The sequence below is a fragment of the Lampetra planeri genome, chromosome 8 (genome assembly GCF_965212315.1).
Source record: "Lampetra planeri chromosome 8, kcLamPlan1.2.h2, whole genome shotgun sequence".
NCBI lineage: Eukaryota > Metazoa > Chordata > Hyperoartia > Petromyzontiformes > Petromyzontidae > Lampetra > Lampetra planeri.
Window position 1 is genome coordinate 10,027,479 of NC_136114.1, and position 25,885 is coordinate 10,053,363.

At 42.4% G+C, this 25,885-nt stretch overlaps 1 protein-coding gene across 2 annotated transcripts in view; it reads left to right on the forward strand.

Annotated features, from left to right (window-relative positions):
- Positions 1-3,740: 3,740 nt before the first annotated feature.
- Positions 3,741-25,885, forward strand: part of WDR77 (WD repeat domain 77) — a 56,980-nt gene continuing 34,835 nt past the window's right edge. The window contains exons 1-4 of one of the 2 annotated variants that reach the window (XM_078596965.1): positions 3,741-3,869; positions 4,009-4,145; positions 13,887-14,075; positions 22,883-23,018. In XM_078596965.1, coding sequence (XP_078453091.1) covers positions 4,016-4,145; positions 13,887-14,075; positions 22,883-23,018 — 455 coding nt within the window. In that variant the 5' untranslated portion in view covers positions 3,741-3,869; positions 4,009-4,015. Of the gene's footprint in view, positions 3,870-3,957; positions 3,970-4,008; positions 4,146-13,886; positions 14,076-22,882; positions 23,019-25,885 lie in introns of those variants that run through there. The other variant, XM_078596966.1, reaches the window with a different exon arrangement.

Below are 25,885 nucleotides of genomic sequence, written 5' to 3' on the forward strand. Positions count from 1 at the left end.
AATTCTTACAATGTGAGTTTTTTTTCTTGTCGCATTGCATATTTCAGAACATGTGGAGTGTCGCCCCAGATAGTGATGCGTCAATCTTGTGGCAACCACACAGCCCTCTCATAATCGCGTTTTCAGTTTTAAATACTGTATGTTACGAGTTCAACAGCACGATAACGCAACACGGGCTGTCGTATCTGACTCCGGCACACTAACTGAATCAAGCACACACAGAGCTTTCTCTGGACACTACTAATTACACTGTTTTGGCTCTGATCGTGTAAGCCAGATTATTCTTTCGCACTCTGTTGCACATAACAAAGCCAGACTGCTGTTCAGCTGTTTTCTAACCCCCACTCCTTAATGGCCCTGCACATGTCCTTATATGCTCTCATGAGCTCGATTGCATACCTGTCAACCCCTTATCACAGACCAATTGAGACCTTATTTGTCACCCCATGCCCTTATAAATCTCATTGTTTATCCTGCAAAGTCCCATCACAAGGGAGAAACACAAATAGACATTTAAAAAAAAAATGCCCGTATTTAAACGGCTGTACGCCGCATGGACCTGAAAACTCGATTTCCCTGTACAAGAATACAGGTGGACGTGTAGTGGGTTCTTAAGACGGCGTAGACACTTGGTAGAGGCAACGCTTCTTTATTACAAGATGTAGCTTAACACAATACAGTCTTTACACTTGAAGGGATGACGGCCCCTTCACCCGCTGTTAGCTGGGGAGATATTCCCTCGGCTAACTCGCCCTAGCTTCCAGCTATGGTCCCAGCTCCTCCGGCTAAGCGGGTCCTAAGGGAGGCTAGCTGACCTGACCCTGGTCACAGTACAGGTCTCGACCGCCAGCCACACAGGCCCGGCCCTAATAAGGACGTCGGGCTCCAAGGCTTCCCGGGTCGTACCACTGGCTCGCTCTGCCCAGCCCTGAGAAGGACAACAGGTCAGAGGAGTCCCAGGGTCATAGCTAGCCGGTCTTCAGTCTTCACTGGCTCTTCTCTCTTCAGCTGGCACAACTGCCCCAAACCCTCCCGGGTCCGGCCTTTTATCCTGCTCCGTGGCTTGCTCCGCCCTAGCCACGCTCCCCTTCCCGAACCTTCCACCAGGTTCTGGAAGGGTGACGTCATTCCAATTCCCCTGGTCCTGCCTCACCCCGTCGACTGCCCCCTACCGGTAAGTAGTAGCTATCCCCCAGAGACGGTGTGCATTCGCCCAATAACATCGTTACAGACGTATGGGGTGACAGGTATGCGATAAAATTTTGACTTTAAACTTTAGTGACTGCAGGAAAACTTATTCTTTGGTTCTTTCGGTAAAGTCACGAAATAGAAAAAGTGAATAAAAAAATAATAAACAAAAAAACACTAATGTAGACTGTAGCCTGGTTCTTAATCGGAGTAAGTGTACTGGCAGTCTATAATGTAGACTGTAGCCTGGTTCTTAACCTTGGTGAGCGTATTGGCAGTCTATAATGTAGATTGTAGCCTGGGTTTTAAGCTTGGTGAGCGTATTGGCAATCGATAATGTAGATTGTAGCAATGGTTATTAAACCGAGTGAGCGTATTGGCAGTCTATAATGTAGACTTATTCTTTGGTTCTTTCGGTAATAAAATAAAAAACAAAAACCACGACGTTTCGATTGCTTGTGTTGTGATCGAAACGTCATGGGTTTTTTTTTCTATGGCCAACAAAATATATTTTGCAGCAGTGATGCGCACCACACAAGTCAATCTGTGACCCACAGACATGGAACTGCATCACAGCACACTTAACAGTAAAATAAAAAACCTACACATTCGTCAATAGCATGGCCTTGAAATAAAACATAACACTGATGCACACGAAGAGGGATAATAAAGACAATTGATAGTGCACACTACATTGCACAATGCCGGCCTGCCTTCAATAATGCTCTCCATTCTGCACTGCACAACATCTTGTTTTCGAATTGTCCCTTATTTTTTGTTGTACAAAACAGCACTTTGTTTTGCCAATATTAATCTTTTGCATATGGCCATGCATCTAACAACGAAATTTTTTTTTAACACCTTGGGATGATCACCCACACCAAGCCGCATATCCACGACTGTTATTCACCGCAACTCGGTAAACGTCCCAGCAACGTTGAGCCAACCAACGTTCCATGTTAACTGGGTACATGTATAAAATCAGATGCAAATTAATAATTAGCGGTTCGTACAAAATTATTTTGAGGTGTTCTAATTTTGACAGCAATTACAACTGTCACGATTAATTTACGCATCTTTAAGTCGTAGCTCGTCCCATTTAAATACCACCCATTTACTGTTCACGCCGTAAACACAGCACTAGTCGACAACACCGTGGCCTTAAAATAAACATTGTAAAGAACACATGATTAGAATTAGAACACATTCCTGCGGAGGGAGCTGGTAGGAACGTTGGGTTGCTCGGTCAATGGCCAGGGTCAACGGCGGCGTGGTGTATTCCGCAAATATGCCCGACTGTGAGGGCGGGCACAAGCCGGCGTGAGTAGGTTAAACGTTGCGTTTTATAAGGGCACCACGGGGTGACCAGCCCCTCCCCACCCAGCCCCACCCCTCCCACCCCCCACCCAGCCCCACCCTACCCAGCCCCACCCCTCCCACCTCCCACCAGCCCCTCCCCACCCTACCCAGCCCCACCCCTCCCACCTCTCACCCAGCCCCTCCCCACCCTACCCAGCCCCACCCCACCCTCCCCACCCAGCCCCTCCCCACCCTATCCAGCCCCACCCTCCCTACCCAGCCCCACCCCTCCCACCCAGCCCCTCCCCACCCTACCCAGCCCCACCCCTCCCACCTCCCACCCAGCCCCACCCTCCCCAGCCCCACCCTCCCCTCCCCACCCAGCCCCTCCCCACCCAGCCCCTCCCCACCAGCCCCACCCAGCCCCTCCCCACCCTACCCAGCCCCTCCCTCCCCACTCAGCCCCTCCCTGCACGACGGACAGACACAATAATCCCCTGTGGGCTGGTGTAACCATTAATTACATTTATATCATTTACATTTATATCGCGCTTTTCATCAAGGGTCTCAAAGCGCTGTACATGACACAGCAACGGTAGACACTCAGCATAAAAATATAAATACATGAAGGGCTATATCCCTTAATAGGTACATGAAGATGGGCCATTGCCTGAAACGTCGTCTATTACACACAAACTAAATGTATGAATGGCGTGTTGAGTTTTGTTGTTGTTAATTGTGTTTTGTGCACGACTGCCAACAAAGCACCAACATCACAAGCAGGTGATTTCCTCAACTCAATTTGTACTTATATACCTTGTTTATTTATGGTGGCACGCTTATCCTTCCAATATGGCACTTTGCACTCCCATCGGGTTTCGTATTGGTTGCTGGTGTTACTTTTCTGACCACCCCGGACTGAACATTTGTGAAAGAGCTTTGTAGCTCATCGGATTCCTCCAGCGTAGAGGAATAAAAAAATCGACTTCCCTACGTAAGATGGCCGCCTAATTTCCATTACAATTTTATTTAGAGTGACTCGATTACATTTCGTAAACAGTACTTTGCACCCCCATCAGTTTTTTACATATTGCTTGCTGTTGTAACTTTCTAACCAGCCCCCTAACTGGACGTTTGTAAAACAAATAAAAACGAGCTTTGGAGCTCATCGCATTCCTCTAGCGTAGAGAGAGATTCAAACTTTTACTTCCCTACACAAGATGGCCGCCAGACATCCCTTCGCGTGACGTCACGAGGAGCACGTGGTCCCAAGTCGTCGGAGCAGCAGCAGCAGCCCAACACGTGTGTGCGTGGTACCTCCTCGTGTACCGCGTCGGTCTTCGTGGGTACTTCTCGCCGACAGCACTCGCCCCTACAGTCTGGTAAGGCTACACGGGGGATCTTTGTCTTGTGCTCGTCCCGCGTGTACCCTGCCGGCCTTCGTGGGTGCCACTCGCTGACAGTACTCGCCCCTACAGTCTGGTTAAGGCTACACGGGGGATCTTTGTCTTTATACTGCAGCGCGACCATGGCCGAGCCCGCGAAGCCCGCGTCCACAACCACCACCACCACGACGACGACCAACAACGCGTGGAACATCCCTCCCAACGCCCCGGCATGCATGGAGAGAAGCCTGGACGCGCTGCAGTACAGGAAAGGTACAGCGGTGATACTTCGTAGTACTACTTAGCAGTGCGTGCGTGCGTTGCGTTGCGTGCGTGCGATTATCCGGACCGGTCCAGGGCCTCCCCCTAGGTCGGCTCGGCCTTTAAAAACGAGTATCCTGATGCGGTGTGTAAAAACATCGCCGCTGGGGAGACAAAGGCGGCCGAGCGTGGTTGCTGCCCCCCCACCACCCCTCGTGTGCCACAGTGCCGGCCTTTGTAGTTGCGACTCGCTGACAGCACTTGCCACCAACAGTCTGTAAGGCTATACGGGGGGGGATCTTTTGTCTTATATAAGACGAGCTGTATTACTCGGCTTCGCCCGGGACTTGGATTCACTACGCCCGGCCGCCTTTGTCTTCCCAGTGGCGATGTTCACACACTACACCAGTTACTCGTTTGAGGCTGAGTCGACCTAGGGGAGGCCCAGGACCAGTTCAAATAATCGTCACCGGTGGTGGCCGTGAGCCGGAATCGAACTCGGGTCGCCGGGTTCGTAGCGCGGCGCGCTACCCACCACACTACAATGCGTGACGCTTCCACGTGCGCGGGTCACGTGACAGATGTGACGTCACAGCTCACTTGCCGTGCAAGAAATATAAGCATTATTGAGCTCCCCCCACCACCAAAAAAACAAAAAGTGTATTTTTATGATTTTTGCATGGTGTACAGTCTGGAAAGTACCCACATGGCAAATTGCAAGTCGGGAAGTACGCTAAACAATTTGAACAGACACACATTCACAACTTTGCCTTTTATATATATGGAGATGGTCCGGTCCAACTAGCACGGGGGGGTTGGAGGTCGACAACCAAAATAACAAGAAGAGCCATTTATTTTCAATACGGTAAAAAAAAACTTAATCAATATTTCACAAGGCTGGCAGCATTGGGGTTTTTACACCGGTTTTTCATGGTTTTAATAAAAAACCCGATCATCTCAGATGGCCAAAAATCCAGTTTTATTCGGTTTTATTGCCTGTTAATCCCTATACGTATAGCCCCCACCAAAGAGAAGACAAACAACACGTTCCGCTACAAGATGATGGTCAAAGGTCGCAAGACGCTGATGGAGTATTGGCTGTCCGATGGCAGTGAGTGGCCTGAGCTGCAAAAGATCGCCGTCAAGCTGTTCAACATCGTCACGTCCAGTGCCGCATCCGAGAGGAACTTCTCCACCGTGGCCTTCATTCACTCCGCAAGCTGAGGAACAGCCTGAGCGTGAAGTCGGTGGAGAAGCTCGTCTTCATCAAGAGCAACATTCACACGCCTTCTTCGACGGCGCGGTTAAGATGATCGAAGAGGACAGCGAAAACGATGACTCTGGCGCCGATTGACGACAACTTGACTTTCGACAAAATCTTTTTTTTTAAATATAAAACCAATAACCCGATAAAATTTGTAAAAAAAAGAAATTGGGTTTTTTCCACCCTTGATATTTCAAGAGCCGCAATGCATTTGCATAGCTGTCAACCCCTTATCAATGCCTACCTTATTAGAGACCAATTCAGACCTTATTGGTCACCCCGTGCCCCTTATACATCTCAACTTCATCCTACAAAGTCCCATCACAAGGGAGAAACACAAATAGACAAAAGTTAGTTTTTTTGCCAGTATTGAAACGGCCGCATGGACCTGAAAATTCAATTTCCCTGCACAAGAATACGGGTAAACCGCATGGGTTGACAGCGATGCGAAGCAGTCCTTCTTGAAGAGCCGCATGCGGCTCCGGAGCTGCAGGTTGCAGACCCCCGGCCCAGTACCAGCACATGAAGTTCATTTCAAGTGCCTGTAGGAACTATCAGCTATCAAATTTACAACAAAAAGATAAATATATGGGAGTGTCGTCTGTTACCACGCATATTTATAATAATGAGCCAAGAATGTCTGTTTGTGTGTCCCGCGCGTGACGTCACTCCACATGCCGCACCCCCCCCCGTCATTAATATTCATGAGCGGGTTGATTTTTACATTCCCGCAATAGAAGGTCGAGTGGAAATACATTTTTTCTCGCAAATTCGCTTTAAGTTTGACGTTTCTTTATTGAAAGCGAATCAAAAAATAATTATACGCAGCAACAAAGTGGATTTGGTGACTTTATTAATTTCTCAGCACTTACATTATGGTAAAATAGACATTTCTCGGTGATTTTCCATATATTTGATCGAATTCCAATTTATTTCAACCCCAGCGACCCAAAGCAGAATAGAATAAATATCAGATCAGTGAATTTGAACAAATTGAAGGTCAGTTATATACAGTGCTACAGTGACATGAAGTGAGGTGTTTTATCACTTCGTTTTGTCCCAGATTCACTGCCATTAAATTTACACAAGATACAATTATACTCTGCTCAATTTTTTCATAAATATTACAGCTTCCGTCTTAGGACGGGCAAACAAGCTAATTTATAATAATTAGTAACCCTCATATTCGGTGCTTATGGGCGGATACGCGGGTCATTGTAGTGCAGCGATGAGCGCACACCGGTGACGATTATCTGAACCGGTTCTGGTCCTCGCTTAGGTCGACTCGGCCTTAAATGCGTACCCGGTGCAGTGTGTAAACATCACCAATGAGGGAGACAAAGGCTGCTGGGCGTGGTGCGGACCACCCACCCCTTCATGCGCTGTGCCGACCTTTTATCGGTGTGCGAACAGCACTTTCGAGAGCGGCCTGTAAGGTTACAAGGAGGGCTATTTGATATCTTTGAATTTCTATGGGTTCCAATGAACCCGGATAGTGGAGCAGGTTTGGATTGCATGCTCAATTTAATTGTTATCTCGTCTTGGCTCTGACATCATCTCGGTCGCCTCAGCCTAACATTAATATTGAAACAAATGCCATTTGGCGTGCGTGTTGGTTTCTCCATAACCACCTGAAACGGTCCTTGTGATAACCAACATTGCCCGTTATTTCTCTGTTTAAGGGAGCCAATTGGCTACTTAACGTATTGCTGTGCCCTAGACATTGTCTATCCAATGACACTCCCAACATCGTTTTTACATGAACTGTGACTGCAAAACTACTAAACCAGTCGCTCAAAACATCCCGCACAGGTTATCAATGCTCAGATCTTTGTAATTTTTGGCCAAGACTGGCAAATACATATTTTAAAACGTAACAATGAAGTAAACAGATTGTGCAATTAGGGTTGATTAAATTCCCTTGGGTTTGGGTATTTAGAACATGTGCGCCTAATGTTGCGTTTTAATGGCCACGAAGACCTCACAACCCGAGTCGCACCGGGCTGTTTCGTTTGAGGCCCAGCACAGTTTGTCTTTTCATCCCACTGGTTCAAGAGCTGCAAGCAGCTCCATCAATGCCCTTAAGCCCCCCTCCCTCCTCGTCCTTGCACCCCTTCGCCCCCTCCACTTGCCTCCACAGCCAAATGGCAGCTCTAGCCATTTTTTTTCGTAACGATGACTAACGAATGCATTTGTCGCCTCATGCCATCGAAAGATGACATCTATTTTTGTAATTTCCCTCCTTGTTTTACAAAAAAACATGACTCGAAAATTGGCCTTAGGGATGCCATTGACCACCTGTCTCTCCAAATTAGATTCCATGATATCACGGCTGGTTCGATGGCAGCCCAGATAATAGCGAGTTGCTTTCTTCCCAAAAAGAGCCATGCGTCTCACTAAAAGTGGTCACTTGTGGCTGCATGGGCCATGTGACCCCTTTATACACAACACACAGGAATTCATATTCTTGCTTCTTTTGGTAAAGTCACGTAGAAGAATATGAATACCTGCAGTCACGAAAGCTTTAAATGAAAATTTAACACGCAGGAAGTTAAATAATTCTCACACGTGTGACTTAGGTGTGGCATGAGCATAAAACTTGATTTGGGTTAAGTTGTAAATGGCATAATAATCAGCCACATTATGTTCACTGCTGGATGAAGGACTTCCTTGAGCCATCGGAATCAGAAGTTTATTTCCCAAGTAAAGCCCCTTTGTGCTTAAAAGTGTTTTTTTCAAGGGCAAGTCAGCCAGCAGGCAATATCAAAGCATTCCTCAATTGCAGGTTTAACACAAACAAAGACTTAATAATAGCAATGATATTGTACAATTACGCGCAGCAATCCATCTACCTCCTGTACACGAGCTTATCATAACTATCTTTGCGGTGGGCATTCTCTTGGGCGTCATCGTCCTTTGATTGCCATTCTTGTCGTCAATCTCAAACCATCAGCTATCATCCCTTCTGGAAATGTGTCCTGCCCACACCTACTTACTTTCCTTAACATTCAATTCCAATGTCTTTTAATTTTACAAATATTTTTTCCCTTTCTTCCTCTATCATTCCAAGGATATTCCTCTGCAAGCTTCCTCATGCACTTGTCAGCTTTTTGTTCCATTGTCTTGGTCAATGTTTCCCATCCACGTCATCGCAGACAATAAAAACTGACCTGAAACCTTGTTATTTAGGAAAAATTGGAAATTGCGTTGTAATTTTTTAAACAATAACTATATATATAATCGCATTGCTTGGGTCAAACTAAGTATATGGACGGACAGGAATTGTTATTTAACAAACACTTTTCAGTATCCGAATCATTCACAACGTTTTTACTGTGCGTGTGTTTGTGCCAGTCCGATTGTGTCAACATCGTGATATTCCACTGTCTTACCTATTAGAACATCATCTAAACCTGGCTGTGTTGTTTGTAACTTTTTACATGCTCGCCTACATTAATTGTATGCACAAGCTCTCTCATATAAGTAAATAATTGCTCACGATCCTCCAAAGTTGGAGGATCACGTGCCAACGATGAGTAATAGCCTCTCTGGAAAAAAAAAGCAGACATGCTATCCAATTTTACATTCACAAGCTCAACTTTAAAGGCTGGGAATGAAACAAATGGGGCACTAAATATATAATGTGGCTGAAGTGTAGGCGTCCACTGACTGTCCTGTCAAATTGATTAACGGTGCGATGAGTCAAAATTAGAAATTACTTTTGCTCCTTCCCATGAACATGTGTGTCTGTTCATGTTGTGCCGTGAACACTGCATTTTTGTTGATGGGAAAAGTGTATTTGCACGTCGTAAAAAAGTGTCATGACATATCGTGTTTTCTCATGAAATAATTCTTAATGTATATTTGCAAGTCACTAATAGTGCATCCAATGTGTTGCCAATTGTTCAGTAATAATGTTAGTGCATTGCTTATTTCTTGTTTCACATTTGCAGCGCCATTTCGAATTATGTACTGTGCACTTTTCTGCCGTGGTGTAATGGTTCTCGCCCTGAACTTGCAATCCAGAAGTTACCGGTTCGGTCTTCCGACACCGCCGGTCAATCACTGTGAAAGAGTAGGCCAAATATTACTGGACGAGAAGGGCTCTCTAGTGAAGTCAATTCCATCAGCGGTGGTGTGAGCAGGGAATTGCAGGGCTGCACATTTAACATTTTTTAAGGTTCTGAGAAGTGGAAAAGTCCCTTGGATATATTTTGCATTGACGTATCACTCCTGATCTGGCGAATCACTCTTGAAAACACCCTTGATAGTTATTTTGGAGGCAAATTGGTTTTTAATGAGGTAACTGCAGATTGCTAAATATGCAATACGTAACTGGATAGTGCAATTTGGCAGATGGGCTTTGATAAAACGGTGATGGTTTATTGTTGGTGTACTTTTCTAACAATCTGGAAGCCTTGCAACCCTTGTGAATACAAATAGTGTACTGTGTTTCTGGTACCTGAGTACAATTTTAGGATAATTCTCCCGCTAATGAATTTCGCGGATCCTATTATTCTAGGGCTATTCACATCTGGGACAAACTGACACTTGGCATGAGTGGAGTTTTGCTGCATATTGCAACTATTCTTATCCACCGTCCTGTTATCCGTTGCTCCTATCAATATACGTACCGCAATCGATCAGTGGACCCTCCCCATTTGCTCCTTTGTGCAGATAAGGGGAATAACCTAAAAATTGAAAAAATGGACTCTGTTAGCTGCACTTATGTATGGATTAGAGGCATAACCCAGAAATTAATCTTATCAGTACAGGCAGACCTTGTTTCGCGCTCAAGATGGCATTCCTGGAGAAGTGAGCGCTAATCGAATGAGCACTAAACGGGGTAATTTTACCATTGTATATTTGGGGATGCGTTGCCGACAGCATTTATTTTGTATGAGCTGTATGTGAGGGCTTCATTGGGGTATCGGTAATATCACTAATAATATAGGTGTTAAAAATTCGTAAATAAATAAAATAGAACATTGGTAAGTATTATACTGTCAGAGTGCATTCTACTGTACACCTACAACAAGGTTGTAGGAGTTGCTGCGATCCCAATCTGGGTCATTCTCAGCGAAGAACTCCAGGACCTCCATGATCTTAGTGATGCCCTCAGGCTAAATTTCTGTGATGAGATTTAAACTCTGTGAGGTCTATCTTAGATGGAGCCTGAGACTATCCCGGTCTCGTGAGTTCTCACCTTTCTGACATTGAATGAGGGAAGAAAAAAAATATATAAAAAATAGAAAAAATGTATACTACTGACTACAAATCGTGATAATCTAATCGCAGGGGGTGGAATCTGGCTCGTTGTACGTCACTCTCATTGGCTGAGCGAATGATGGGGACGGTACGTTTATTTGGCCAGTGCGGCATTTTCTCGCTCGTAAGCACTTTTAAAATGTTTTGATTTTCTTATTTTAGTAAAAATGTTCTCCAGGGCAAAGAGTGCGATAACAAATCAGCGTTCTACGGAGTTGCGCTGAGCGAGGTCTGCCTATATATCATCATGTGCATGTCACAATTTAACGTATTGATTAATTGTTGCAATTGCATACAGACTTCAATTGAGGTCTTCAAATAAAAATACAAATGCTTTTTGAGTGCGTTGCCTATTGACAGATCTAGAAAAGCCACAATGTAGGCAGATGTACTTAATTTTTTACAATTTTTTTTACCAGGGAAAGGCCCACTGAGCTATATAGCTCTTTTTCAGAAGCAACCTGGCCACAAATGATAGCTCAACGAAGTGGCCTATCATGTGGACATTTTTATAGCAGCCAAATACTCGCATATTTGTAAATGTGGAGGGAAAATCCGAAGGACCGGGATAAAAATCCACATACTCAAATACATACACAAGCGGAGAGACACTTCCTTCTAAGCTGTGGGAATTCAGGCACTTGTGCGTCGGTGTTAGAAGTGCTGTCGATGGAGATTTGAAAAATAGTTGAGCCGCAGCAATCCTAGAATTAAAACACTTTTTGGAAGCAAAAGGCTGGGAATGACTTTAACCACCCATGTATGAATAGTTATGTTGGGAGCTGAATGGGAGCAGTTATTTTTTCCTTCATATTACCCATAATGCTTCACAACAGCGTGTGATTAATAGAAACGAGACAAATAGACAATTTCATTTATTGTCACGTGTAATCAACAAATCCTGCCACTAGGTGGCGCAAAACTCCTAGTCAAAGCACAGCAAATCGGGAACATGTTTTTCGTGTTGCTCACAAACTGTCAAACGTGATGCATTAAGTTATTTGCATGTGCAGCGATTTGAGTTTTGATGTTTTGCAAGGTTTCTTTCATACAAAATAATTAATGACCTGAGGGACTGGCGTCTGTTGCAAACTAACACTGGGCATACTGCAAAGCAAGATTTATTGCCACGGGTAGTGGATGCCTTAAAACTTGTCATGCCTCTCCATGAAAGTGATGAAATAGGTGACACACGTGGAATCACGCATATCTTCGTGTAGATGCACAAATGGAGTATTTACAGTGCAATGTTCAATTTCCTTGTGCAAGCCTCGTATATATTTTGGAAACCCCCTTAGGTCTTCCTGAAATGTCAACAAATACAAATGGGGTGCCCCAGTGAACAAAAAATGCATTTTGTTTCTGTTTTTTTTCCCATTCTGTGTATTGTAATTTGTATTCAAATATGCATGGAAACAATTACAGCATTTTGTCAATCGACTCCCTAGTCGCACCGTGTTCGTCATTGATGTTTTTTGACCATACTTCGCCCTGGTCAGTGAGCTGGTGAAGCTGGTGGTAATGGGGGGGGGGGGGGGGAGAGAACCAGGATCAGGTTCATCAGTTAACCATGGATGGGAATTGAGCTCCGATTGCAAGTTGCACAGCACAGTTCGCTAACCACTGCACCACTGCTCTCCAGTACAGAATAAGCAGTTTAACACGCAAGCATCCATAATACAGTTTTTTTTGGGTTAGATCGCGTAAATATGTAAATGTGTCGTTAAACCCGCCACCACCCGACACAGCCAACTAGTAAGGTTTGTCACGTAAACAGAACATGCCAATTCGTCACTAGTACAGCACACCGGTGTGGTGGAGAGCCAAGCCACAACATTTACAATCTGAGTACGATGTTTCGCCAGTAATTACAACTAACTTCATCAGGGGACAGCCAGATTTGTGGAGAAGTCCACCTGTTTCGTTCCTTAAATAGACGTGTAGATGTGATGACAACACTTGTGCACTCTTTTTGCGCGAAGTGGCAGGGGGGAATAATTAATGGATATTAATGACTATGGATATTCATCGCCGTTTGGGTTATTCATATTATAATCAACTAACATGCATGCACATTATGCGAGCCCATTGTTCTTGAACTTCCTGTCGATTGTATGTACTAAAATAGCCGTACCAACGGTAATCCCGATTGAAGCATGGTGACCTGTATAGGCATGGATTTAAATAATGTGTTATTGATGATTCGCTTCCAAACAGCACTAAGTCTGTAGCTATCTGAACGGTTACAATTATTTTTATTTCTCTCAATTTAGATATTTTCTCTAATTTGTTTTGGCTAGTAGTAACTAGTTTTGCACAGAACTTCAATATTATCAAAATCAATTGAGTGTCCTTGTTGGCACGCGTGTTCTGCTATTGCTGACATTTGCATTTGGGAATATTTACTGTTTCTTTGTTCTTTTTGTCTCGTACTGATCATTATTCCTGTTTGCCCAACATAGGATTTCCCGCAAGTGCAATTAATTGTTGCACTTAACGACACATTGATATATTTACACGATCTAACACAAAAAAACTGTATTATGGACAGAATAAACAGTTTTTAAAAGTATACCTTTCCACCGTGCTTGCCATGAATCTTCATTTTAGCTTTTGATCCACTCGTGGATGAGGGCCTCCCCACACTGCAGTTTGTGGTGGTTATTTTCCAATGCAATTACACTGGTGAAGCTAGTTGGTGAAGGCAGGAAGGGCATAGACGTTGGAGCATAGTACAGTGAAACGATGGATTTTTCTGCACGGCCCTCTGCTGACAACAAAGCCCCGCAACAGCCAACAACACCTGTTTTATACATGGCGGATACACATTCAGCCTCAACTCTGCTTCGCTTCTGAGTGTAGAGTGGCAAATTGCCTTCCAGGTGGAGATCCGCAAACTGTACACCAGTGTACATGGCAAAACTCTACACTAATTTAACAAGCAGTCTGAAGGCTAATATCTGTTTGCAGCCTACACCAAGGCATTTGTTGGAGATATACTGTATTGAAGGACAGTGACATTGACTGGACAACACTAACAGGCATATCGGTGGTCGTGCGCACCAAAAAATCTGAAACGTTAAACGGTTCAACCTCACGTATTTCACAAGAACACAATCCAAGCCCTATCATAACCAAAGTGTGTACTGTAATGCGTAGTAATGCAATGTGCGCAATATTCAAAAATCACCCTGTGGGGGATGTGTGCGTGGTGTGTACAGATGATGGTGCTATGTTGCTCGCTGCCTCCAGTCTAACGGGCCGCTACTGGATGGGATCCATCTGGTTCTACAAGGACCCTTCCAAAGCACCCGAGGAGGGCTTCTGCAGTGCAGGAGTGCAGACGGAGGCAGGTGTTGTCGATGCTCTCTGGGTCGGCGACAGGGGCATCCTTGTGGCCTCGGATTCTGGTAAGAAGTGACGGGAACGGTCCCCACGTGTTTTTGTAAAATATACAACTACAGATAGTGTAAGGGAATTTGGGCAGCAGCTTTATATTTCTTGCCTTGAATGTGCTCGTTTATCACAGTGATGGCAAATGCGGCGTATTTCCTGTCCATTTGCATGCTTGGCCAGCTCGATCTCTCCCCACATGTCAATGGAAACAATAGCCAATTTTCTTAATTCCCTTGCCTCTCTCCAACCAGCAGTATTAATGAGTAGGCCAAATATCCTCTAGATGGGCTTTATAAAGCTCCCTGTGGTTGAGGCTGCTTTGCAAGCAGTGGTACAAGGATGCGATTTCAGGGCTGCACCTTTACTTAACCTATTAATTAGAGTTTCTGTAAACGAGGTTACAGGCGCATTTTATGTTGACATAATTTAAACAGATGCAATATTAGATATGCATTTTTGGAATTGGTGCTACAATATTGGTTAGCCATATGTTTGTAAAAATAAGAAAATGGAATTGATTCTCTTGGTTGGCAGGTGTGAAATTAATATCATGAAGTAAAAAAAATAACAAGTATAATGAATATCTCTGGAAAATAACGTGCCAAGTGAAAACATTTGGTACACGCAGTCAATTGGATCACAGTCCTGATAGTTTAAGTGAAAATTGGATGCATATATTCTTGGCTTACATGTAATTTGCAACTTTGGAACAATTTGAATTTAGCAAGTGCTCTGCTTAATTTAAATTACCATTTTAACCATGAGAAAGGATAGGTTTGGAATAAAAAAAAATCCTTTGCACGTCGTGCATTGCAATTTGAAGAATCCTAAATTGGATATTGGCATGAAATCCAACGAAATTGTCACTGTTTCTGCATAGTTATGTCTTTTGGACATCACATTTTTGTACTCAAGAATTGCAAACATTTTTATGCATGTTTAATATTGTTATGCTGCTTTGTTTGCTTTAGAAATTCGAATCCAAATGTGATTTACTATTGCTGTGCTGGTATTTTCAGAATTGGCAAACATTTAATAATGTGCGTTACATGCGCTTACATGTTTCTCCTGAGTCTCGTAATCAATATAGTCTTAACACTGGTTTTGAAAACACAAAAGAGATGTTCAATTTAAATATTCTCTTGGAATAAATGCCAACATATGGGATGAAATGGTTTGAGTATTAAATGGAAAAAAATGTGTAAATGGTTTTAATCTGGAAACAGGTGCAGAGCAGTACATATAGTCAAACATTCTTTGGCAGGTCTCTTTGCTGCCAGGATGCAGACAGTGGGGAATGTGATGTGAATATAAATTTGCGTTTTATTTAATCAGCAAATAACATGATTTGTTATACACAAATATTTGGCATTGTCAATACATTCACGGCAGGCCTAACAAAAGAATATGAAGTATTTCACAATTAAAAAAATCTTACTTTGCTAAAAGATAAAGTTACACTGAAAAAAATACAATTTAATGTACATCAAATTGTATTTTTTTTATTCGAGACAAAAATCAAGAACACTAATCTTTTCCAATCTAAGCTTAGAGATACAAATGGCATGTGCATGGGTAAAGAGCAAGTGTAATGGAAAAAGAAGCTGGTATCTTGATATAAAAGTGCAGGTGATTTATCATGTACAGCAGAAGAGGCTGCAGTTGTGTCTGGGAAAGTAATTTGCTGGCCAAGTTAAAGGAGTCCAAATGGGCACTGGCAGGTCAGAACAGTTGCTGTGGCATCAGTTCTGTCTTTTGTGTGTGTGTGTACTGCCACAGAAAAGTCGATTAAGGTGCTGGAGCTGAATTCTGTTTTCTTTTAATTACAGCTTGACTTTAATTAACCTGACAGTGGATTATGTGGAGCAGCGAAGGAACAAAATAGATGGCCATTAAAAGAGAAAGTTGGTAGGTGAAAATGTAATAACACGTGTGGCCAAATGTAAGGGATACTGCCAGGGCGAGATGTTAACGATCTGGTTTGGTGTACAGGAGGTCGTGGGTTCGATCCCAACACTAACGCCTGTATATTTGGAGTTTGTATGTTCTCCCCATGGTCGTGTGGATTTTTATCCGAGTCTATGATAAGCCACTTGGTTGAGTCATCATTTGTGGCCAGGTTGCATCTGAAAAGAGCTATACGGCTCAGTGGGCCATACCTGCTAAAATAAAATAAAAATTGTTATCTTGTAATTCACTTATTTGTATAAATAAATGCAAGCTTTTAGTTCACAGTAGTATTGAGATGTAAAAAAAGTGACGAAAAAAAGTGTTTTATACCTGAGTTGGTGAATCTGCTGTTTAGAATTGTCAGCTTTGTTATGAACTGCCAACTGAGATGAAGCTATTGTCAATAAAGTCTAGTATTTAGGGAATATTAGGATTAGCTTGCCTGTATAAGATGTGATTTCTTGCAGCAGCAGCAGCAGCAGAATACCAATATATATTCTACGTACATTTAAACAGGGTATTTTTAAAAAGCATTGAAACTACTGCCTTTTCCCAACAATGGTGGTTGCATGGAATTCTAAGCACCACACATTTCTTTGCAATATTACATTTGATATGGCAAAACACATTCCTTAAATGTGGCGCTCTTCGATGATAATCTGCTCTACTATTTAAAAATTTCCTCCATAAAACGGAGGCCAAATAAATTAATGAAGATTAAATGTGCGCAATTTGCAAAGCCAAAATATTGTTTTATTAATAGATTTTTTAAAATATATTTCCTTGAAAACACAATACATTTCCTGTATTTGCTCTACGAAAACCATATTGCAACATTGGAAAATAAAAGCCCTAAAATTTCTGGTGTTGTACAACCTAACTTTGCAACATTTTTTTGAAGTTCTTCGCTCAGTTTCCTTATTCTCACGGGAATTAATTCGCTTGTACAAAAATCTCCCCAGGTGCATTTGTTGCAATGTGCTCATTTAACGTCGGATGGAAGCCATCCACGATGTTCATTTTATCCTTTTTTAAAAATCCAAAAATGAACATCGGTTGACTGTGCCCCTTCAACTCTTGCAGTATGGCAAGGTCTAACAGTGATAACAACAAATCTGGATGGACATTCTGGAGGTGGAAGGCCTTGTGAAAGGCAGATGTCTGGGTTAGGAATAACCGATGCATAATGAATGTGGTTAAAATACTGAATAAGGTTTGAATGTTGTATGTGAATATTCTGAAAAACTTAACTAAAATATTTTTATTTTGACAGGTAATGCCCGCTTACCTGGTAAAATGATAACCACAAATGATAGCCAAATGAAGTGGCTTATGTGGAAATGTATACCAGCCAAATACAACATTTTTTAGCAAAAGCATTTTATTAACAAAACGATTCAGGTAGACACAGAGGATTTGAAATGGTGTAGACATCAGTACAAACACATTATGGATTGCAGTGCAATGAGAACCTGTCTAAACCGCATGTTTCAATAAACTCTATAACCCTGGTGTCTTCCTAAGCTCTGCCACCCTATAGAAGAAGAATAATTAAAAAGGGAGGTGGGGGAAAGCGGGGAGTGCATAAATGCCCTCATGAATGCTTTTAAGAATTGTTGCCAACGGAACGAGAGGTAGTGAAGGGGTTCCATGTTTAGGGGTTAAACTTCCTCCCTGCCCCTTAGTTTTGCACGTAGATGCTCTAGAGCGGCAGTGTTTGACAATTTATTGGCCCATTCCTGCAGTGTTGGGGGTGGATGCTCTTTCCAGTTGGCTATAATGGTGCGTTTTGCAGCAGCCAAATACTCTAAACTAATGTTTCTAAATGTGGAGGGAAAAACAGGAGAACCCGTAGAAAAATCCACGCGAACACGGGTAGAACATGCAAACTCCAAATATACAGGCATCAGGGTCGGGTTTGAACCCACGACCTGCATATCGGGCCAGATAGTTAACATCTTGCCACCGTGACACAAGCAGAACGTGTGCTCGTACCTTGGTAGAATTAGCCGCTTGTTCGATCTTCATCCCGAGGAAAGGATTTTCATGGAAAACCTGCAATTGAGTTGGTCTTAGATGCTGCAAAAGTATAGAAGCTGAATTTTTAAACATAGAATAATTGCACGACAGCCTGAGAGGATGATCGAGAGGAGGTCCACCATGAAAATAGAGAAGTGAGATCAGCGTATGTGGAGTAGTTAGATGGATTGTTGTATCACAAGATAATTTTGGATAGCTATGACTTGAAGTGAACTTAAGCCATCAGTGGTTAGAGCATAGCTGATTGTTATAAATGACTAAACCAAATGGGTGTCGAGCACTTGGTTTTGATTTAGAATTAGAATTTAATTCTAGATTTGAAGCTTTCGTGACTGCAATGATTCATACTCTTAGGTTTTTCGGTAAAGTCACGTAGGTAAAAAATAAAATAGAAATAAAATAATAAATCACGACGTTTCGGAGGCAACACAAGTCTCCATCATCAGGTGGGACCGTCACAGCTAGATGTACTGTCTCAAGTGAGACAGTACTTGAGACAGTAAATCTAGCTGTGAGACAGTACTTGATACAGTAAATCTAGCTGTGACGGTCCCACCTGATGACGGAGACTTGTGTTGCCTCCGAAACGTCGTGATTTATTATTTTATTTCAATTATTATTTCTATTATTTTATTATTATTTTTTTTTTTACCTATGTGACTTTACCGAAAAACGTAAGAGTAGAATTAGAATGTTTATTTATCTTGGAGAAATCTAGGATGTCTTGTGGGGGGGGTCAGCAAGTTGCAACAACAAAAATTTCAGGAACCGTATGATTCCACCTTAATACTCGATATGCAAAAAAGTAAGATTTAAGGACAGAACATAATCAGAAAATCTCACCGACTCGTTGGGGGCTTTATTATGTTTCAGCCTGCCTATGTTCTCATTGCACAAAAATATACGCCCTTTCATTTACTTTACTTTTTGTTGATGTGTTACAAACTAAGGAGATGTAACAAGAATAATGGGTGTATGAAAGGAGACGCATGGTTTCCATACGTAACAAACGCAAGCTCGTGTGTTGCATCCAATTTTAAGTTGGTGAAGACATCTTTCCACTTATATTTTAAACGCAAAGGAATGTCAAGCATGGCTTTTCATTGACCTATACCTCATTAAAATAGCTTTTATTATAAAGAAAACCAGTTGTGACGCGAGGCCTTTTTACCTTGAAGGAGCTTCGATAATTAGTGGAATTCTATGATAATTTGCAAAGCAAATCCATGAAGAGCTTTCAGTGGTTACAGTGCTTTATTTAGCAGATTATGAATAATAAGAAACGTCTAAGAATGTTTACTCTGTCATAGTTTTTAAAAGTAATACGAACAAAGCCTCATCCTTCTTCCTTTTACCTGTCTTTCCAATTATAACCATGTCCCCCAAGCTATTCACAGACCTTCCTGTTATCCACATTTTTTCTTCCTAATATCCACACTTTTACGTGGATGAGAATATAAGAATGGTAACCCAGAAGTCCCGTGCATTTTCTCACATTTTCTGCGATCAATGCTTTAAACCCGACCTGGAAGTGATTTTTTGGAAGTGCGCAATTCATCCTATTGTAGTGACATGGAATGGGTCACTGGCGCGTAGCGCTGGTTGCTGGCAGAGAATCTGCTGTTGTAGCAGCCATGTCTGCCAGCAGGTCATGTGATAAGCGGAGAAAGGGATGTGGGGCAAAGGTGATAGAGGGGGCACGTGAGGTAAAGCCCGGGAACCTTCTAGTACGGTCTCGAAGGGGGGCGTGGCTGAAAGGGGGCGTGGCCGAAGGGGGCGTGGCCGAAGGGGGCGTGGCCGAAGGCGGAGCGAGGCCACGCTGCGTGGATAAAAGGGGGACCCTGAGCAAGGTTCGGGGCTGTTGTTTGGAGTGGAACCCGTCGTGCTGCTGGAATCTTCGTCACCGTTTTCACCTCTTCGACGTTGTTGGTCAGGCAGCCTGTTAGCTGTCACGACCATAGTACCTGTGAAGCCTATAATAAATAGAGTGCCTCCTAGTATTAGTGTCTCACTACACTATTATCAGCGCTGAGATTCATATAAGGTGAATAACCCAGAGGTGGAAGCAGATTTATTAAATTATCCATTACTTTGTGTGGATAAGTAGAATAACTGAAAAATTGTGGTTAACTCATCATATTATCTGAAAAGAAACGCAGATCATAAGCAACTGTTATCAATCCACGAATGGACGAAGGCCTCATTTCGTCGGCATCGCTGTCGGTCCTGTGACAAACAATACACCTAGCAATTTAACACGTAGGCTTTCACGACCAATATTATTCATAATATAGGTAAATAAATACAATTACAATTCCTTATAAGGGAAACAAATACCAATGAATAACAATTGAATGATTACCAATCTATATAATTACAATACCCTCCCCCTCTTTGCCTCGAATCACTGCACCAGATTGAATTGAATTAAATGATGACGTCACCCTGCTGCTGCTCTATTTAAGACCGGAAGCAACAGGAGAGCTTCACCATTCTTGCCCGATGAAGCTGATTGTAATTATCAGCGAAACGTCGTACTCAAATTTTAAAATGCTGTTGATTCTCTCTTCAGCACACCGGTGGGCTAAAGAAGTGAATTATTTTGTCCTTTGAAAAAAAAAAAAGCGTGACATTTTTTACTGTTTGGCCGTGTCGGGTGGTGGAGGGTTACGACACATTTATAAATAACGCGATCTGACCCAAAAACCTATATTATGAATACACCTAGCACCGCCACACTCCTCTTTGATATACGTCCTTAGTGGCTTGTTTCTTTCCTTGGCTGCCACTCCCATCACTTGTTTTGGAAAATCAGGCATACACATGAGTGGAGTAAAATGGATAATTTTAAATGAGGATCTGTCCATAGCATCCTATGTTTCAGCCCTCATGAGGAGTTTTGACTGTGTGTCAACATTTTTAGATTTGTTTTTCTCCACATGCACATATGTTTTCATTATGGTTCTGCAAACTGACGAGGTGAAAATGTATCTACGTACGTTCTTTATTAATTCTGCCCATGTGGAAAGTATGCATGTGGTGTTGCAAGCTGGTCTGGCTCTGTCCCTATTAAAGCCGTGCTAAAGCGCCGTGTTCATGATTGTACAGGCAGGGGGGGGCTCTATTTTAATGGTTTTATTGCAGATGCCATTCCGAGATGGAATAGCCTTCTCCCAATATAGATTGCAAGCCAAGAACACTTGCTCTTACCCTCCTCACAACACTCACTTATAAAGAACACAGAGCTTGTTACTAGATTGTAGCTTGTCGGGAAATGTTACTTTTAGCCACAACCATACAATAGCATTGTCTCTGGATGTGTCTCAGGATTTACATTGTGTTAATAGAATTTGACACTGCAAGAATTACCTTGCTTTGTTTTGGTAATGTGTGTGAATCTTTGGATTATTTCAATGGGGCATGTAATTGTCTTTTAAACTAAAGCCACATATGAGTATAAATTGTATCATGATTGGACTTTGTATAGCATCTACTTCAGCTATAATTTATCGATGTTTTTTAAAGATAACACCAGCCAGCCTTATAATTTAGTTATCATTTTTGACAGATTATGCCACATTTGTCTAATATTTATGGTGGCTCAAATTGCCATGCTTTTGTGCATGTTTTAATTACTTTTTCTGTTACCTTGTCTGTTTGATTAGGCTTTGGCAACTAAAAAAGTTCACTAAGAATATGTTTAAATCAAAATACTATGCAATGGATTGCTATTATAGTTTTATTTCTCTGAGTAGTATATATCTGGTCTGTGAAAATGCGATATATTCACTCTTAAATAGACCGAGCGAGCTAATTTTAAAACTCTTCCAAGCTCCACTTTTAATTTGTGTTTTCCCAAAATAAATCACCAGTCCATTGAGAGAATTGAATGCAAACAGTTTTCTGGTTCACCACATTTGCATTTGTCTTGAGGCAATGTACTTGTCTGAATACTTGTGAAAACAACTGTGTAGAATTCAAGTGCTGTAGATTGTATGGCATTTCTTTATATTGTTTTGAAAACAAGGTTGCTCCTAAGAAAGTGTGTGTTATCCTATCCTTGTCATGTTTTAATTGTAGATGCAATGATGTTGAAATGTCTAATTCCAATAAGGTGCCCTGCTTGTAGCCCTGCTATTTTCAATTGCTGCAATTGTCGGGAAACAGTTTCGTGCTAATTTTCACTCGCAATTTAGCAACTAAGTTGCACACTACCGATTAAGCTCGTGCCTCATTATAACTATTTTAAGGTTTGGTGTATGTATCGCATTTCATTGCATCTGCTATGAAATATCCACCTTTAGTACTCTGTTGACAATACCCCCTGTACTGATTCACTCAGGAGGATGTTTGTGGTTTTCTTGTCCGAACCCTTCAGCCACTGGCAATTGCTGTCTTTGTATTCGAGTTCCTGGCCACAAAAATGAAGAACATTGAGTAACGTGGTCCATATATAGCACTTTATTAAATGTGGCTTGCACAGCTTAGTGAGCTAATGCCCAACCAAGCATTTGTACTGAAGAGGTCCTTAATGAGATCTTGAGTTCAAGCTTCAGGTGGGCTAGGCATGAATTGGCACTACTTCCATTTCCCAATACTACGTCTCCTTCATCCAAAGCAAATCTTGAGGGTTGACTCTCTTCTTAAGCTTTTGGTATATATTGATATGTCAGTTGCGCCATGTGGTACTTAAAAAAAAACTTTTCCTCGAGGTGGCAGCATTTGTCTTGTCAGACTCCCCTTACTATAAATCCCATCGGAATTCAAAAGAATCTCCTGCGGGGCCTGATTGCGGATGTTCACTTGGCCTCTGTGTGTGTCTTTGTGCCAGGCGCACTGGAGCTGTGGGAGCTGGCAGAGAACGAGGCTTACCTTTGCAGCCGACACTGCCGCTACGAGCACAATGACATTGTCACCCGAATCAGCACGTCGGGGTCAAGGGTTGTGTCTGGCAGCCTGGACCGTAGGTGTGTTTGTGTCCCAAGCGACAAGGTTTCAGGCATTCAGACACAGCGGTGACAGAAAATATGCAGCCTTTGATGATCGTTATTTGTACACAAATCTATGCTTGGGGATTAAAAGCAGTTGTTACCCTTGTGCAATGATGTGAAGAGTAACCCGTTTGTGAAATTGTCTCTGATTGTAATCTTGAGCACTTTTAAATGAAGATGTGAGCTACAATTATGTTGCTGCGACCTGAGTAACAGAATGCTGTATCAAATAGTTGTCAAAATATGTAGGAGCAAGACAATATGAAGACCACACACTTCAATAGGTGATGTCTGGTAGTTTGCCAGTGATCTCTTGTGCTTCACAGTTTATAAAAACAATAATGAACTAGAGACCTTGAAAAAAAATGTGTCATTCAAAATAATTCCTTTATCAAAATCTAAAAAAAGAATAAACCTACGTGTGTCACAAATGGAATATAATTTTTTTTTAATGTGGTTGGTTTATCTAACTGTGTGGTCAGCGCAATCTCACACGACTGCAGGTTTAAGAATTGAGGGAGTTTAATCACCCAACCCCCAATAACATGCAGGAGAAAAAAAACCGAACATGCAAATCATTTATTAATGACGGAAATAATCGACAAGACTTGTTCTTTTCACAGGAGGAATGATGTTTTACACAGGTTATGCTCAGGGTGGAGGGTGTTGTTTCTCTCGCCCTCATCACCCCTACACAATACCCTCTTCTTAGGGATTCCACTTTCCCCATCCATTTGTTGTGCTCATTTCCACAGTTGACCCTTTAGCTCCTCCTGCATCCCAGTCCTTTTCCTTCCTCAGATTATTTTCACTTCCATTCTTCCTCCTGTAATGTCCTTCATCAAACCATCCTCTATACACAATCAGAGAGTATATATATATATTTTATTGTAGAAAGTTTTTGCCTTACCACGACCTCATCAGTCCAAGACAGTTGTACATTACAGCAGAGGCTGGTAACACAACAGAGCATGAGCCCCCATTCTTGTCATTGCTCTCCAGACCTTGTCAGCCTCTACTACTCCGCGGTCTGCTCTCTCATCTCTGGAGATCTGATTGGGCCCTGCATTATGGCTCTCCTCTCATTCCCTCGACACAGACCCTCGATGGCCTATTGCCGACACACACTCCTGAAGGCTAAAATAAATACATTCTAGATTAGAAGTTTTCGTGACTGCAAGGATTCATACTCTTTGGTTTTTTCGGTAAAGTCACGTATGTAAAACATTTAAATAAATTAAATCACGACGTTTCGGGCGCAACACAAGCATCCTTCTTCAGGTGGGGACAACTTAGCGAAAGCACAACGCTTAAGTGTGTTGCGCCCGAAACATCGTGATTTAATTTATTTGAATTTTTTAACTAAAATAATTTAAATTTAGATTTATAGCTTTCGTGACTGCAGGAATTCATCTTCTTGGTTCTTTCGGTAAAGTCACGTAGAAGGGAAGTAATAAAATAATAAAAATAAAACATAATAAAATAATTCTCACGACGTTTCGGCCACAACGCAAGCAGCCGTCCTCAGGTGAAGACGGCTGCTTGCGTTGTGGCCGAAACGTCGTGAGAATTATTTTATTATGTTTTATTTTTATTATTTTATTCCTTTCTACGTGACTTTACTGAAAGAACCAAGAAGATAAAATAAATTATATATATTTCCTTCTCATTACACGTGGTGGCATTCACGGTACTCGTGACGCTCCTTCTAATTTTCCTTCCAATTTACGCTCATATAGCCCTTGACAACTTGCCCTAGAAATGTTTGTCAGGCTGTCTCGGTATATTCCTCTGCAACATGGCTCCAGCTTTCTGTCACCCAGGCATAATGTAAGGCACAGATTTAAAAAAAAATCCTCTTTTATATGGGGAAGTGTCTTCTCCCTCCCTTTCTCCTGCTTGAAATGAATTTTACCCTTGTTTTCAAATGAGCCATAAACCTTGTTGATTGCTTGCGTCAGCATCCTTTACAACTTGCTATTTATCCACTTTGGGGTTAACTACAATATTCCAAGTCGTAAATCCCATCACATTTCTTCCCAGCAACAAACATGTGGTCTGGTATAAAATAGAACGATATAAGTTATAATTATTTGTCAAATTTTGTAGCACATGTCACAATGTGAACTTCTGAATTTCACACATTAAAAAAAGTATCATACTCATGGCAGCTAAAACAAATGCATGGATAATCTTAATGTTACTTCTGTAATGCAACATACCATTTTATTTATTTATTCATGCGATTTGCAAGTACTCTTAAAACATGATTCCAAAGAACACAGTATGAGATGTTACTATCCTTTGTGCAAGCACTTCCAAGAGTTCATGAACAGTGAGCCTGGTGAAATTTGGGGAGCGCATCGTCAGTAGTGAACCTTTGGTTCCTAGGGTGTTTCGGCCTTTCATACTATACACCCTCCCCAAAGGCGGCCAGCGACAGGGTGATCAATCCTACGCTTGCGTCCCGTTCCCAATTAGTCATAGGAGTTGCCTTGTTGTTGATAGCCAACATCCCATGGGACTATGCATGGCAGGGGCGTCCTCCTCCCTGAGTCAAGCATTGTTGACTGCATACCTCCTGGCCCTCTCACTTTGGGGCCCAGCTGGGGTCTTTCCTCTTCATCCAGAGCCACTGACTGCTGCCTTCTGCCGCCTCCGATACAGCTCTGATTGCCGAACGCTGGCTCTGGCCCTTAATTCCCAGGTCTCTAAGCAGTCTGGTTGTAGATGTTGCCACAAAACCTCTGCAGCCCACCTCCACTGGTCGGACTTCTGTGTTCCAGCCATGATGCCGTGCTTCGGCAGCTAGATCGGCATAGCGCAGATGTTTTCGCTCATAA